Genomic DNA, 16,598 nt, shown 5'->3' with positions numbered 1-16,598 from the left:
TGGTCATCTTTTTTAATAAGAATCAGTATTGGGGCACTCTTCTACAGCCACATTCATTGTGATCAAACACTTTTCAAGAAAGAGATTGATCTGGTGATGAATTAGGGAGCCTTCATTCTACTTCGGCGCAACTTTGCGCCGTACTCCTCCTCCTTCGGCCGAACTTTGCACCGTTTACTTCTTTAAGAGCCCGACTGAGCCCGACTGCGCAAACATAAAGAAAGCGCAGGTGCGAAGCCTCGGCATGACGTAGCAACCTTCACCGTCTTCTTTTGCTTGACGAACTTTAGAATCACACTGCGTTGATCTAGTTCGAAGTTTAGACAGAACGATTGCACAATCCAGAACATTGACAATGAGCCAGATCAGCCAACTTTTCCCGCCTGCTCCCAAGTTCACGGAGAAAGACCTTGCAGACCAGGCAGGCAAGGTGCGAGACTCATCTCCTTCATATCCATCATCACCTTTCCGTCGTCCCGCCAGCCGCAAATCGGTCACACTGACAGCTCTACAGGTCTTTCTCGTAACTGGCGGCGCCGCAGGCATCGGCTTGGAGCTCGCAAAGATCCTCTATGCGCACAATGCGAAGGTGTGGATCGCAGCTCGCTCGGAACAGAAAGCCTCCAAGGCCATAGCATCCATCGAAGCCAGCTTCCCCAAAAGCAAAGGCGAGCTGGTTTTCCTACATCTCGACCTCAATGACTTGATGGTGGTAAAAAAATCCGCCGAGGCATTCCTCGCCCAAGAAACCCGTCTCGATGTGTTGTGGAACAATGCCGGAGTGATGATCCCCCCGCAAGGCTCGAAAACGAAACAGAATTACGAGGCCCAGCTTGGAACCAACTGTCTCAGCCCTTTCCTTTTCACAAAACTTCTGACACCTCTCCTGGTCGAGACTGCCAAAACGGCACCGCGAGGAAGCGTCAGAGTGGTTTGGCTGGGGTCGTCGGCTGCAGAAATGATGTCGCCTAAGGGAGGAGGGGTTGACATGACGAATCTCGATTACAAAGAGGATAAATCAGCTTGGTACAAGTATGGTGTCAGCAAAGCCGGCAACGTACTGTACAGCAAGGAACTCGCCAAGCGGCACCAAGCCGACGGTGTCCTCAGCGTGGTATGTGCAAGACGTCGTTTGTCTGCGGGCTCGTCAAGGCTTACCGGTGACCCGTGCAGGCTCTGAACCCAGGCTATCTGAAAACGGAGCTCCAGCGCCACATGTCCGGCGTCGGAGCTTCCATCTTCAACCTCTTCCTCCACCCTCCCATGTATGGCGCCTACACCGAACTTTTCGCCGGATTGTCCCCCAAGGTTACGCTTAAAAATTCAGGCGCATGGAGTACGTCCAAGGTCCATTTTGCCCTGCGCCATGCTGACATGGCGATTTTTAGTCATCCCCTGGGGCCGCTTCAGTAGTATACGGAAGGATATCGAGGCCGCCGGAAAGTCTAAAAGCGAAGGCGGGACGGGACGTGCGGCGGAATTCTGGGCGTGGAGCGAGAAACAGGTCCAACCGTACCTGTGACGCCGACTCCTCCGTGTTTCCGGTGGTGGTCAAAGGTTTGAGACACCTGAAGCGGGTGTCTAGATCTTAAGGAGGGTTTTCGCTTGCAGTTCGCTTTGACCGGTCTACAGCAAGACCGTGCATGCCGCCCTTTTTTCCCTCAAGCAAATCCAAAGTTTTAGAAATAGAACAAATTTTAATCTTCCGCTAAGACATTCATTCTACTACCATGTCGCCAGGACCTGGCTCGACATCAACCGCCGCAAAATTCGCACATCATATCTTCCACCACCCTCTGTACCCCCAACACCCATAAACTCGATCACAAAAATGTCCAGTCTAACAGCCGCTCTCCGCAGCCAAGACTACAGATCACATGCTGAAATTTTTGAGTGTATGTCTCGTCGTCACCAGACGGTCAACCTGCTTCACATCCCACCCTCAACACAACTGACTTCGCGCCCCTGACGTAGGGTAGATTTTTGTGCCGGTAGGGTATGTAGAGTGAGTACTCGAACCATGTCCTAGATGGTAGCGCGGATGCGAATTGACTCACGGACACTCATAGAATAGATTGACCGCTTTGTTTGCGGATGTGATACGTATACACTCCTTTTTGATACATCGACACCCACCTCACATCCGGGTGCTGTTTCCGGGCCGAGGCGTCGTCTCGAGTGCGCCAAATGCGGTGGTCTTGCTACCTACAGAGTGCGTCGCTCGTGAACAGGATCCTTACCCTTTCCTGTACACACTCGCTCCTACAATCCTCCGGTGCGCTGGATGTTAAACAGACTAGCCCTTCCGCCGGGGGGGCGGAGATAATTGTGGACAGTAGATATTCGTGTCGAGCCGGGAAGTGCCCCTAAAGATGCAAGCTAGAGCGAGTCGGGTCTATCACCCATCGTACCCGGAAGCTATTCCCGGACATGGAGGGCGGTGTCGATGTGTCAAAAAGGGGTGTACACGTATCACTTGCCATATTCGGTGCACCAGGTGCACTTCCTCCCTCGCAGAACGGCGTCGGCGGTACGTAGTGCCGGCAGTGATAGCGGTGCAAATTTGCACCGTATGACTCCTCTTCTAGGCCGACCCCAAGGGCCAACCCTGCAGCCGCTCATATCCAGATTCCCTTGGCATGCCAATCAACAGACGTGTCAACACAAGCCTCGAGGCTACAAGGGACGCTAAGCACGCACGTAGAAAGCGATACATTTCAGGAGGAATCCTTCTTGAAACAAGGGAGGGGTCGCAGAGCTGGCCCGAGATGGAAGAGTAGTAAGCGCAAATGAGTCAGACAATTGGTACGAATTGGGCAAGGATTCCGAGCTTGGAAAAGGGAGTAGCGCGTCCGACTGAGCCCGACTGAGCCCGACTTGCGAGGACTACAAAGGCAGGAGTAGAAGAGTTCTGACAAGTGGTGTCGTGAGCATGATCCCGAGTCCGCTGATTCCATTATCAGGGACTGTGTATGTTTGTTTGACTGACAAATGGCGGTCAAGTCCAACAGATTTACGAAGAGGGTGGATGGGCATGGTAAGTAAGATGAGGTGAGATTCTCTAGGCCACTGGATGTTCTCGCCAAGACACTAGTGAGGTAGTACACCTGTCAGAAAAGAGTGCCAAGCACACCTACGCCTTTTAGGTCCCGAACCTTATAAGATTCAATCACCCCTCCGACCCGCATGGAGCTAGCTGTGAAAAGCTAGATTCCGCTCTTCGGGCAAACTCTGCGGAGTCGGTTTGATAGTTCGTCCGAGTCAGCCTGCAACAAGCTGGCACACACTGTAGGCAGGTTCCTCTCAATATTCTAGACGCTCGTTGACTGTCGTTCTACTCATTTTGCTCTTCATATCTTTTTTCTTCTTCTTTCATTTTGGCGGTTGAAGAAAGAGAAATCCCTGCCCGCCCGTTGGCTTGACTCTCCCTCCCCTTTCCAAACCTGTTTCAGCACAGCCTGTGGAATGTCAACGGAAATGGAGACATCGGCGGGCTCAGAGATAACCAAGCAGGAGACGGTGGGCCCAGAAAAAGTAGATGAAACGACTGAGCCATTGGGAAAGCTGAACTCGAATTCAGAAGAGATAGAGAAATTCAAGCCAGGATGGCGGCTTCTATCTGCCTTCACTTCAATCGCCATTGTCAATCTGGCCTGCGCTTTAGATGCCACCATCGTTTCGGTAGCCTTACCGGTAAGCCTTATCGTCTGATCATGTGATCAATCAACCATCATAACCGTCCTACCCGTTAACATGCTCAAAGGTCATCACCGTCGCCCTCAAAGGCAATGCAATTGAAGCCTTCTGGGCCGGAACCTCATTCCTGCTGACCTCCACCGTCTGGCAGCCTAACTTCGTCGCTTTCTCCCACCTATGGGGTCGTCGCCCCCTCCTTCTCGTAGCCCTTACCTTCTTCACTGTCGGCTCCATTGTCTGCGCCGTGTCGAAGAACTTCACCATGATGCTTGTTGGCCGTTCCATCCAAGGTACCGGCGGGGGAGGTATTATCGCTCTCACGGAAATCCTCATCACGGATATGGTGCCCCTCCGCGAGCGAGGCAACTACTTTGCTCTCATCAGTATCGTCTGGGCCATCGGTAGCGTGTCCGGTCCTCTGATTGGAGGTGCCCTCGCCCAAGCAGGTGCCTGGCGCTGGATCTTTTATCTCAATTTGCCCATCGTGGCTATCGGCTTCGCCGGCATCATTGCCTTTCTTAAACTCGAGAGTCGGAAACGCACTCTGAAACAAAAGCTTCGCGAAATCGACTACGTCGGCTCTGTCATCTTCCTCGGCTCATCAACATCTTTTCTCATAGCCATCACTTGGGGCGGCGTCATGTACGCCTGGTCAAGTTGGCACACCCTCGTTCCCATTATAATCGGCTTGTTCGGCCTCTCAGTCTTTGTCATTTGGGAAGCCAAGCTTGCGACCCACACGCTCCTCCCTCTCGGAATTTTCAAAAACAAAGACACCAACATCGCCTACTTCCTCACCTTCATCCACGGCATCATCCTATGGTCTATCCTCTATTACATGCCTCTCTTCTTCGAAGGCGCGCAAGATTTCACCCCAGTCCTTGCCGGCGTCTCTGCGCTCCCGCAATCTCTGACCGTCGTCCCTTGCGCCATGATCGTCGGCGTTGTCGCTGCCAAAACGGGTCACTACCGCTGGGCGCTCTGGGTCGGCTGGGTCTTGGCCACCATGGGCTCCGGCCTGCTCTACATCCTCTCCCCCTCGACGACCATCCCAGCCTGGGTCTTCCTCATGCTCGTCTCCGGCATCGGAATCGGCCTACTCTTCCCCGCCATGGCCCTCGCCATCCAAGCCTCCGCCCCGCCAAAAGACATCGCCATCGCTGCAGCCATGTTCACCTTCTTCCGCTGTTTCGGCCAAACCATCGGCGTCGCCATCGGTGGGGTCGTCTTCCAGAACCGCATGGCCGCAAATTTGGCGAGCTACCCTTCCCTATCAGGCTCTGCCACGTCGTACAGTGTCGACGTGGTGTCGCTGATCCGCCAAATCAACGCCATGCCGAACTCAGATCCGCGGAAAGCGATCCTCAGACTTGCCTTGTCGCATAGCATCCGCCCCATCTGGGCGCTCATGTGTGGATTGGCGGGTCTTGCCCTCTTCACTACGATCTTCATCAAGCATTACGACCTGAATCAAAAGCTAAGCACGGAGCAAGGCTTCGACGAGCAGAAGAACCAAAAGATCAAGGAAGCGGGCGGAGATCCTGAACTAGCCGCCGCCGACGCGCTACCTGGTGCTGTGGTCGGTGTTGAGAAGGATACAGGTGCGTTCAATCAGGATGTCTCGAACGATATTTCCAGTGCGGTCAGAACGGGTGAAACAGACGTCGCCGCCGACGACATAACCCCGGTTGAGACAGCGGAGTTGAAGAAATAGCCGATGGATCAGAAGGAGCAAGGATAGTCATCTAGCTTCGATTCCATGTCACTAGCATCTCATTTCCCTAAACCTCCGTCGTGTGTCGGGCATATCCTTTTTTTTTAATAATGCATCCAGAGCGTACACAGGCGTAAGAGATACTACTATAGACATGGATATCCCTCCATATATACCTCCAACGCTATCAATTCACTCAAACTTCAATTCGCGTCATGCCCAACACCGCCCCCACCCCAAAACGCACAACAAAGACGCGACACAAAGTATCCCCTTCCACCCCACCCACCCACCTACCTACCCATATACCCCACGTATGTAAAAAAGACAAGGACTCAGATCCAGCCCTCGGGTTTCCTTTCCAGCGTCTCCTCTCCTCCCCTTCTCTTCTCCCCCACCCCACCCCCCACCCAACCCCAACGATCCCCAACAACCCCAACAACCCAACACTCACAATCCCACAACACCATCCCCAAACCCCTACCCCCCAACCAACTCCAGCCAAAAACCCCATCCAGCCAACCCCATCCAGCCAACCGCAATCCCGACCCGTCGCACCACCGATCATCCAAAGCGGACACGGTCCCACGACGCAAGACTCCAAGTGATGTATATACGTAAGGGGTTTGATGCTTGTGGTGTGTGGTGGAGCGGAGTTCTAAGGGGAAAGAATCCCCTAGAAGAATTTAGGGACAGGAAAAGGGGAAACGAAAGGAAAGGAGCGGAAAGGAAAGGAAAAGAAAGGAAAGGAAAGGAAAGGGACCGAAAAAGAACAAAGGAAAAAGTTGAGCAAGTGAACAAGTGACCAAATAGCAATCGCAGCCAGCGCAAAAGCCTCCCTCATCCCGCGAGGCGGAAATTCGGGCGAGTTGGGGCAAACCACCGATTCGAGCCAGCTCATCCACCTGCATGCGAGCACGATCCATGCGGGGGGAAAGATATATATCGATACGGTACGTACGTATGTGTGTACGGGTGAAGGATATAGCGAGTAGAAGATATAAAACTCTTATGCTGAGGGAGATCGACGGTCGATGGATACTAGAAAATTCCATCCGAGTGGGTAGAGAGAGAGAGAGAAAGATAGAAAGAAAGGAGCGGGAAAATCAATGCATGAATGAATGGTTCAGACTCTCAGTCTAGATATCGTTTCTATATATTCCAGACGCCTATCTAATACCGACTCCCTTACAACAGATCCACGCAGAAGCAGCGATGAAGTCCCGACAGACACAAAAATTGGATCGATGAAACGAAACGGGCCAGTCTCGTGATGCACAGCACGGAGGGCCGGAATCGCTCCGTGCTGGAAGCGTATCAAGAGACCTCGCTAGCGCCAACGAGCAGATAGCCACAGTAGGTAAATACAAGGCGTTGGAGGCGCTTTGAAGGTGTAGGACGGTAATCCATCTATCGTCGGCAGCCTACTGTCTAGCCTGGAATTTCTCCTTCAACTTCGCCGCCGCCTGTTCGCCCAGATGGGTGATGCTGTTCGAATTCACCACCTCGAGGACCGTGAACTCGGCCCCGACCTTCTGCCGGAACCAGTTGCGCAACTCGATACTGACGAGCGAATCGACGCCTAAGCTCGCGAGCGGCACGTCCATGGAGGGTTCCTCGTCGCTGCGCATCATGAAGCCGAATAGCGTGGTGCCCGCCTCCTTGGCTAGGTATTCGATTGAAGGGGCGAGGTCCAGGAGTGCGGGGTTTTTGCTCGCGTCGCGGAGGAATTGCTTGAGGCCTTCATCGTTGCCGGAGGAAGCCGCGCTGGTGGCGCTGAGGGATTCGAGGTTGCGGTATACGGCCATACGCGGGTCTTTCTTCCAGATGGTGCGATTGTTTGGTGCGGAGAGAGGGAGTGTGGAGCGGACACCGATGGCGACCTGGCTTGGGTTGACGTAACGGGCCGTCTTCATTGGAGAAGATTGAGGGGCAGGAAGCGAGCGATCGATCATGAGTTGGAGGGAATCGAGGAGATCTTGCTCATGGAGCGTGTGTAGGGAGGTGGCGCGAAGTGCTTCGAGGATGCCGCTGTTTTGACTCAGGTATCCCACGTCCTCCATGGCACCGATGTCAAGGACTGACGCGGGAAGGCCAAGTGAGTGACGGTATTGTACAAAAGCATCGAGGAAGGTGTTGCCAGCTGCGTAGTTTGCTTGACCCCATTGCCCACCTACTCCGGAGACAGAGCTGAAGAGGAAGAAGAAATCGAGTGATTGCTTCTGCGCCAGTAGTGCTTCGTGCAGATTCCATGTGCCCTGTACTTTTGGCAGAAGAGCGGTTTGCCATTGTTCGAAGGTCATCTCACCCAATGCAGCGTCCTGGGAAGAAACGTCAGGTCAAAAGCAAATTGATAGCTACGAAAAGAATTACTCACACTGAGGACCATGGAAGCTTGGAGTACTCCAGCGATAGGTTTTGCAGCCGAGGAAATGACCCTTTTGACGTCTGACAGATTGGAAACACTACCAGAGAATGTCTGGACCGAACATCCAAGGGCCGCTAATTCCTTGATGTAAGGGTCCTCACTGGTCACAGAGCCGGCAGACCGTGAAAAGAAGATTAGATGTCTAGCGCCTTTCTCGACCATCCAGGATGCGATAGATCGACCCAGACCGCCAAGACCCCCAATGGACAGGTACGACACATCGGGACGAAGGACTAACTCTTTTGGATCTGCCGTTGCCTCCAGCTCCATGGGGTCTTTGGGGAAGGTGACGACAATTTTCCCGATATGTTGACCTTTTTGCATGTAACGCATGGCATCCTCGATGTGGGCAGCCTCGAATTCTTTCATGGGCGTGATAGGCTTGATGTAGCCCTGCTCATAAAACTCCATTGCCCGACGAAGAAGGCTATCAACTGTCAGCAACACACAGTAGAGCGATAGAAAGGGCGTAGCTTACTCATGTATAGCATTTGGCCGGTAAAAGCAAATCTGGGACAGATCAAGACCGATAAAAGATCGGTTGTTCTCGAATAGGTTCATTGCCAAATTTCCGTTTCCAATGAAGTCTCGTTTGCCAATTTCGACCATGGTTCCGAAGTCAGCAACACACTTCCACGATGAGTGTAGTAGTTCGCCGGAAAGTGAGTTAAGGACCACATTTACTCCTTTGCCGCCGGTTTCCCTAAGCACATCTCGCAAGAAGCTTGTGTCTCGCGAATTGAAGATGCGGTTCCGGGGTATACTAAAGTTTTGCATAAGGAAATCAACCTTTTCTTGGTTGCCCACAGTACAAAAGATCTGCAGGAAGCGGCGTTAGTACCTATTCGAGAGAATAGTGAAATCGGTCGCTTACTTCAGCTCCTATCATCTTTGCTATTTGAACAGCAGCTATACCAACGCCACCGCAAGCAGAGTGAATGAGGACAGTCTGGATAAGGTTTTAGCATGAACGATATCCCTATAATCAGCATGTGACATACCTGTCCTTTGGACAGCTTCGCGCAGTCCATCAAGCCAGCGATGACTGTACCGTAGACGAGAGGAATCGTAGCTGCTTCGACGAAGCTGAGGCTGTCTGACATCTTTGCGCAAAAGAGTTCGCTCATGGACCAAGTAGTCGAAAAGGATCCATCGGTGCAGCAGAGGACTCGATCGCCTACTTTGAGATGCTTGACCTCAGGCCCAACCCTCTTGACCTTAAAATGTGGTGTCAGCACTCCAGTCGCAAGATATGAGACCTTCGAGCCGTATGATATGATTCAAGAAGTATCTGAACATGGAAAGATGTTGCTCGGAAAGCACTTACAACTCCACAACTCTCACATCCGAGTCCACGACCCACCAGATCTACAATTCCCATTGACATCAAGACGTCCTTTGATTAAAGTCAGCTATTTCGTGTACACACACAAACTTACACAGAGCAAAGATGCACTGACCTTGAAGTTTAGTCCGACCGCCCGGGTTTCTATTTCGACAAAGTCGCCTTTCAAATCGAAGGGCTCTTGTTGTCTCCAAGCAAGTGTGTGCAAGATGCCCGGCCTACCAATCTCCAATTTCCTAGGATAAGAGTGGTGCTTCGCGGACAGGAGTTCTTTCGATACTGATACCCAATGGTATCTACCAACTTGGACACTTCCATCCGAGAAGGCATATTCGAGGACAGGATCATTGTCTTGGTCGCGAACGCGGTGCTGGAACTCTTGTAGGACATCGGCGGTAGCTTTGCATGCAGCTGCGTCATCAAAACTTTCTAGCTCGAGAGTGGCGAAATCCATCAAAAACTCCGTGCGAATTGTTCGAGCCATGCCGAGGATCAAGGAGTAGTTGGGGTCACGGCAACCGTTCTGGGCTGCTTCGGTCACCCAAAGTACTCCGGCGCCTTGAATATGAGAGACGAAGCTCTTAAAGGCGCTGAAACTCTCTTCTGTCGCAGAGTAGAGGAAAGGTGCTTCAGTGTCGAGGAGAGAAACAATATCTTGTCCGGGTTTGGGGACTTGATCCAACGTACAGAAATCTAGCTCAAAAGATCTCTCGCGAAGTTGCTGTATTATTCCTCGAGAATGCTGCGACGACTCGCCTCTGGACAAGATGGTGATCCGTTTTGACTTTTCCTCCCGGGCTGGCATGGCAATGATGTTGTTAAGAAGATGTCCATCATACGCAACTGCATCGACTCCTCCAAAGCCAGCGCTCTTGAGCTCCTTGTCCCACCTCTCAGGATTGACATATGGCTCTAGTGGTCGGTCATCGTCCTCACCAAGCCACCATCCAGGGAGAACGCCCATGACATAGTTGATCCACCTCGTCGAGGGGTCCAGTTCCTGGAGGAAGAGGCGACCGTGGGGATGAAGGAGCTTCCGCACATTCGACAGAGTTTCACTGAGCTTTGGGGTGGCGTGGAGGACGTTGGTCGCCACGATTAGATCGAAGGACTCGGGTTCGAACCCCTGCTGGATTGGGTCCTGTGAAACGTCCAAGATGGCGTAGTCAAGTCCTTGGACATCTTTGAAACGCTCTTTTGCTGCCACAAAAAAACCGGCGGAAATATCGGTGTACTTATACGAGCCAAACATCCTCTCCCCATAAGCGGATTTGAGGTGTGGTATGATGGTACTGGTTGTGCCGCCCGTACCGGCTCCGATCTCGAGGATCTTCATATCCGGTTTGTAATGACCTAGAAGTTCGAAAAAATCTGTGTAATCCCACAATTGCATGAAGTCGTATACTTTGGTCAGTATATCGTCTTCCATCAGTATATCCAGCGGATCCGTGGTGCCAAGAAAGATGTCCCTGGAGTGCTTCGAGATTCGGTGGATTGCGGTCGCGACAGCTGCGGCCTCTGTATCTAGCGATTGAGCGAGGAGATTTTCAATCATGTTTGTTCGCTGCGTACTATCCAATCCTGCTATCATTGCGCAGTCATCGATGTTTGGATATTGACCCCCAATAGCCATCTCTCGTCTTGTATCGAGCCAAGCGCGAAACTTGTCAAGATGTGGATGAGTAGTCTGCACACCCTGTAGTTGAACAATCGACTCGATCATACAAGCCAAGGCAAGCTTTTCGACAAGAAGGTGGCATTTCGTGATATCTTTGGCAGGACGCATGAGTTGGGTTGCGTCTAGTAGGTTCACATCGCTCTTCCACTCCAACTCGACAGCGGCATGGGGATCATCATTCTGACCCTCATTATTGTCGCCAAGCGGAGTCATCTTGAGACCTTTCAAGTTCATCACGAGCTCACCCGCGGATACACCTACTAGGTTTCCTGCTAGAGTCCCTGTGGGGGAAGACTCTGCCTCCGCTTGGATAGCGATACTCTCCTTTGCAGGCTTGATGTAAAACTCTTCGATGTGTGTGGGTATTGATAACTTGGTGAACAGGCGGCCGACTCCGTTGAAGGCTGCACAACTGAACAGTTGGAAAGAGCTGTCGAGAGTGGCTGGGTGGAGTTGATATGGAGTTTCCTTCTCTCCGAGGCTGTCGTTCAGTGTGGCCACAGCTTTTCGTTCTGACACGTGTGCACTGATCTCTGACAGGCCGCGGAATCTTGGACCATAATTGAGGCCAAATCTGGCCATGACACGATACCAAGTGCTCGTCGGAACCTTGCGCTGACAGGGCTCTATAGTGGGTACCGGCAACTTGAACTCAGCTCCTCCTCTGACTTGACCAACGCAATGCTTGATCCATGTTGTACCGTTTAACGAGGCAATCGAAAATTCGTACCATTCGGAATCGAGCGTAGTAGTAAGGCGAGCCTTACGGAGATGTGTTTGAACTTCAACGGGTTTGCCTTCGTTCATGATAAGCGCCGATATGAAGTCGACGGCTCTGACAGTATAATCTTCTAAGTCAGTGAGTTGCCTAATAGCCTCACCGATCATAGCAATGTAACCAGCAGCTGGAAGTAAGATGTCCTGAGCAATTTCGTGGTCTTGAATCCAAGGAACGTTATCAAGACGTAACATGTTCCTCCACGTCGGATCGACCTCAGAGGTTTCAACAAGGCGAGCACCTAAGAGGTCATGGTGAGGAAACTTCCGCAGCCGCCACTCCTTCGACAAACGGCTCTCGTACCAATATTGGCCATCGTAATTCCATGGATAAGTCGGGAGATCGGTAAGAAACTCGCCAGGGGGGTTGACGGAATCAAAGTTGACATCAACATTGCTGATCCACAGTTCTCCAGCGGTCTTCAGCAAAGACGTCAGCGCATCTTCGTTCCGAACCAAAGTCGAGACGTAGTGCGCATCCTTCGCCTCTTTCCTGATTATTTGCCTGATCGGCCCTGCAAGAGCCGAGTGAGGTCCGATTTCCAAAAAGGCCAGCGGTTGTGAAAGTGATCCGATTATGGCGCTGACAGCCGAGAGGAAAAGAACAGGAGAAGTCAGATTCTGTACCCAGTAGGAAGTTGAGAGGATTTCGCCGTTCTTCAACAGGCCTCCTGTGACGGACGAATAAAATGGTACAGTTGGTTCTTTTGCGTGAATGGCCTTGCCCAAAAGTGTTCGATATTTGGCCTCGACCGTTTTCATGTGATCTGTGCATTAAGAACATCAGCCGCTGTTTGGGAAACAATGAGGAGAAGATGTGACATAGTACAAAGCATCTGGGTACTTACGAGAGTGATAAGCGCATTCGACGTGCAGGGCCCGAACGAGCACTTCGGGCCGGTCTTCTTGAATAGTTGCCATGATTTGCTCGAGAGTGTCAATATCACCTGTCAGTGTGGTACTGCTCTGGCTGTTTTCGCAGCCGATGATAACGCCCGTGCGAAGATATGGTGTGACCTGATCGCGACCAAGACCGATAGCAGCCATCCCACCCCGGTGAATCTTCCCAAGACCCAACGTTGCCAGTCCACGATAGTAAGCAACAAGAATGGCTTCTTCTGCTGTGAGAACGCCGCTTGCATATGCAGCGCCGATTTCTCCGGAAGAATGACCGACCACACCTGCCGGCTTGATGTCCCATTTCGTCATGAGATCAACCAAAGCGACTTGAATTGCAGTACAGCAAGGCTGAGAAAGTTCAGCCTCGGAGAGGCGGCTCCGTGACTTCGGTTTTAGAATTTCATCTACATTGATTAGTCAAGAGTAGGCTAAGCGCGGGCGTGTACGAAGCTCTTACCTTCCAAGGTCCATTGCGGGGGCTCGGGCAAGGACGAAAGTACTTTGTCTAGCCCTCTGATAGAGTCACTAAACGAGCGCTCTTTCGAAAAGAGCTCTCTACCCATTTGCGCCCATTGGGCGCCTTGTCCAGTGAAAGCGAAAACCAGATTTGGGGTCTCTGTAGGTTTGTTTATTCGTGACGGCTCCAAAGGACTGTCTTCCGATGCGATACAGAACGCACGATGTGAGAGCGGTTGGCGTTTAGTGCTGAGGGTGTAGCTCATGTCATTCAAGGAGTCGGTATGAGAGCCTAGATATGATGCGTGGTTGTCCACCAAACGGCGTAGAGACTCGGGGTGTGTCGCGGAGAATACGAGAAGGTTGGGTCTTTCTTCGCTCACATCAACTGGCGGAGCCGGTCGATCAAGTCCATGAGCAGCTGCAGACTCAAGCAACACCTAAACAAGACTTCAGGACTGTTCCAGGCTACCTTTGAAAATGACTCACGTGTGCATTAGCTCCACCAATGCCAAATGAGTTCACCCCCACTCTCTCAGCTCGGTCTGCGGGCCATGGCGTAGCGTGGATGGGAACCTTCAGTTTTCCTTGCTCCCAAGGGACTTCAAACAAGAGTCAGCTTTCCTAAACAAAAACAGATCCGTATTTTACTTACTGTTTGGATTAGGCTTCTTGAAGTTGATGTTAGGAGGAATGGTTTTGTGCTCTAAGGCCAAAACCATCTTGATGACACTAGACATCCCTGATGCACCTTCAGAATGGCCGAGGTTCGGTTTGACCTAATCAGTCAGCCTCTGCAGCGTTTCTCACAGGTCTGACAACATTACCGAGCCAATGTAGATACCATGCTCGCCGAAAACGTTGGCGACAGCGCTTGTCTCAATAGGATCTCCAATCTGTGTATTGCGCCATCAGCATCTCTGGACGAGAAGTATTTAGGTTCATTCGAGTGTGGAAAGTCTCTCACGTACCTTGGTACCAGTCCCATGACACTCGATCATAGCCGTTTTTGAGAGGTCAGTGATACCAGCAAGTTGATGGCCTCTGCGGATTAGGGTCTCGTGGGCTTCCGTACTTGGGCTTGTTATACCCACCGTCTTCCCATCGTTGTTGACGCAAGTCGACCTGATCACCGCGCGAATGGTATCTCCATCGCGTACAGCGTCGCTCAACTTCTTGATGTACAGGGCAGAAACTGCCTCACCCCGAGCATAGCCATCGGCATTAGCATCGAACGACTTACAGGACCCAGTTGGGGATATGACACCCTGCTCAGTCATTGCTATCGTCATGCGTGGTGTTATAATGATGTTGGTACCACCGACTATGGCTGATTTGCAGTCCCCGTTGTACAAAGCTTGACACGCTTCATGAAGACCGGTCAAAGAGGAGGAACAAGCGGTCCGAATGGTCATACTAGAACATGCTATCAGCTCACTTTCGTTAAGCCGTCGAGTTCTTGGCGTACCTCGGACCCTTGAAGTCGAACTCATATGACACTCGGTTCGCGGTAATATAGTCACCGTAACCGATTAGGCGATACATGTGGTGGTTTTGCACGTCTTTCGAGTCCATGTCAATCCAGTCCTCTCCAAAGACACCTACGTAACAGCCGATGTTCTTCCCCCGCCAGTTCCTTTCCCCAGCGTTCTCCAGACATTCGTACACGACCTCCAAGATCAATCTTTGCTGTGGATCCATAGCCTCCGCTTCGTGCTTCGTCATTGACCAGAAGGAGGCATCAATGTGAGCCAGATCTAGATCCTCCAGGAAGTATCCATACTGTGTGCCGACATGGCCCGCTTTACCCGGTTTGTACCAGGCATCGATATTGTAGCGATCGGCTGGCACACGGCATTGGCCATTCCTTTTATTGACGAGGAGATCCCAGAAACCCTCGGCATCGTGAACACCACCAGGAAGTCGCATGGCCATGCCAACAATTGCCACCGGCTCGACAACATGATTGGAAGCACCATCCGAAAGCCCGTTTGGCTCGAAAGAGGATGTAGGTTCGGAATGTCCGTTCGTGTTCCCATTCGTGGTCCCATTCATGTGGGCATCAACACCATTAGAGGAAGCGTTGGAAAAGCCATTGGCATGCCCGTTAGGCTCTTGAATGATTCCTGGAGACATACTAGGGAAAAGGGGACGGGAACGAGTGGGAGCAAGGCGGGGCAAGTCAATGATTGTTGAATATCAAGAGAATATGCTGTGATAGGGTAAAGGACAGGCGAAGAAGAAGGAGATACAACGTAAAGTTAAGGGAGGCCTACAACGGAGATTCAATGGCTCAGAACGGTACAAGAGCATCTGATGCGCTCCTGCCTGGAAGCATGAAGCGAGCACGATAAGCATAATTGTGGTAAGCCGCAGTGAAAGGGCAAACCCGACTACAGCAATTGTGGAGAGGTGGGTGGTGTACAAGTTGGAGGATTGGACGGTTGGAAGGTTGGGTGGGTGAATGGGTGGTATGACTGGCAGATGTCGCAATATAGAATAGTGCATGCTGTGATTACATCCGCTGTAGGTGATTCTCACGTAAGAGGGTATTAGGTGGCTGAGTCGTTATCTAGACCCGACTGTGAGGTATATGTGGTACTGTTGCAATAAATTTGACAATTGTATGAGGAGTAAGACAGCATGTCTCGGTGTGGATGGCTTCAAGACAATCAATCAGGCAACGTCGCGGCGTGGGCGAAAGGGATGGATAGGCTTCTCTACCAACGATATCAGGCAAATGGAAATTGTTGGGGGTGCGCCTTCCGAATTCCGCCCACTGCCGGGAAGAGTGCTAGTTTGCCAGAGCCTGATGAAGTTTAGCCTGAAGTGTCAGCTGGAAATTTCCATTAGCTGGAAATTTTAGCCTTTCAGAGTATTCGGAACCTTCGGTAATTTATTCATTTTAAATACAGAAGTCGTTCCTTGCGTCTACCATGAATCCTACTCCCTTAACGCCACAAATGGGAAGAGACCCTAGCAGAGAGTCAAAGAACATGCTTGCATGCTTACGGTCTCACGGATCTATAGCCCTACAGGCTTACGGGCTAACAGGCTTACCGGGTCTACAAGTTTACAGGCGTACAGGCCGTACAGTTATACAGACTTGCTTGCGGGCATGCCGCAGTTCAACGAAAAGATAGCCGCTGTGCCACTACAACGTTGCGCCCGGACAGGCTGCGACCGGAATGTAGCTGCGGATTGGACAACGTGTTCACAGGAATGCCATTCATCGACAGTCGGTCTATGGTCGACGTGGCATTCGTCTAGAAGGTTAAGAAGTGAAGTTTAGGTCCGGGTCCCTGCTGTCATCTAGACCCTGCTTCTATTCCTATCGCCCAGTTCTCATACTTTATCGTTCCTGCATTCGCTTATCCATGCTCGGCACCTTACGGGGATTTCTTATCCAACAGTGAATTCTATCTGCAGTCAGGTCCGGGATCGACGCTGCATCCGTGCAGAATTGAAGTCAGGTCTGTGACTCATGCTGCGATCTAGACCCCCACTTCTTCTCGTATCCTCCCATTCTCATACTCTACCGTTTCTCCAAACGCTGATCCATGATCGCCACCTGTCCAAGCGTTTCATCGGTTCCTTAATGCTC

The 16,598-nt window shown here is 51.6% G+C and overlaps 3 protein-coding genes across 3 annotated transcripts; 2 read left to right on the top strand and 1 right to left on the bottom strand.

Moving 5' to 3' along the window:
- Window positions 1–355: 355 nt before the first annotated feature.
- On the top strand, window positions 356–1,522 carry HO173_009358 (uncharacterized protein; the record flags this gene model as incomplete). Its single annotated transcript, XM_037311248.1, has 4 exons — window positions 356–430; window positions 515–1,114; window positions 1,174–1,336; window positions 1,389–1,522. 4 exons carry the CDS (start codon window positions 356–358, stop codon window positions 1,520–1,522), a joined length of 972 nt encoding a protein of 323 aa, XP_037161905.1.
- A 1,955-nt stretch (window positions 1,523–3,477) lies between these two features.
- On the top strand, window positions 3,478–5,410 carry HO173_009357 (uncharacterized protein; the record flags this gene model as incomplete). Its single annotated transcript, XM_037311247.1, has 2 exons — window positions 3,478–3,693; window positions 3,764–5,410. 2 exons carry the CDS (start codon window positions 3,478–3,480, stop codon window positions 5,408–5,410), a joined length of 1,863 nt encoding a protein of 620 aa, XP_037161904.1.
- A 1,424-nt stretch (window positions 5,411–6,834) lies between these two features.
- Window positions 6,835–15,130, bottom strand: HO173_009356 (uncharacterized protein; the record flags this gene model as incomplete). The annotated part of the gene is made up of 14 exons (XM_037311246.1): window positions 6,835–7,731; window positions 7,788–8,265; window positions 8,317–8,657; window positions 8,713–8,787; window positions 8,840–9,055; window positions 9,166–9,234; window positions 9,299–12,405; window positions 12,487–12,942; window positions 12,996–13,434; window positions 13,484–13,596; window positions 13,650–13,773; window positions 13,822–13,890; window positions 13,966–14,410; window positions 14,463–15,130. 14 exons carry the CDS (start codon window positions 15,128–15,130, stop codon window positions 6,835–6,837), a joined length of 7,497 nt encoding a protein of 2,498 aa, XP_037161903.1.
- Between the last annotated feature and the right edge of the window lie 1,468 nt (window positions 15,131–16,598).

This window comes from Letharia columbiana, assembly GCF_014066305.1.
Source record: "Letharia columbiana isolate WasteWater2 chromosome Unknown Sc0000039_s0, whole genome shotgun sequence".
NCBI lineage: Eukaryota > Fungi > Ascomycota > Lecanoromycetes > Lecanorales > Parmeliaceae > Letharia > Letharia columbiana.
The sequence above is the reverse complement of the archived record's forward strand: the minus strand, read 5'-3'. Positions and strand labels throughout refer to the sequence as shown.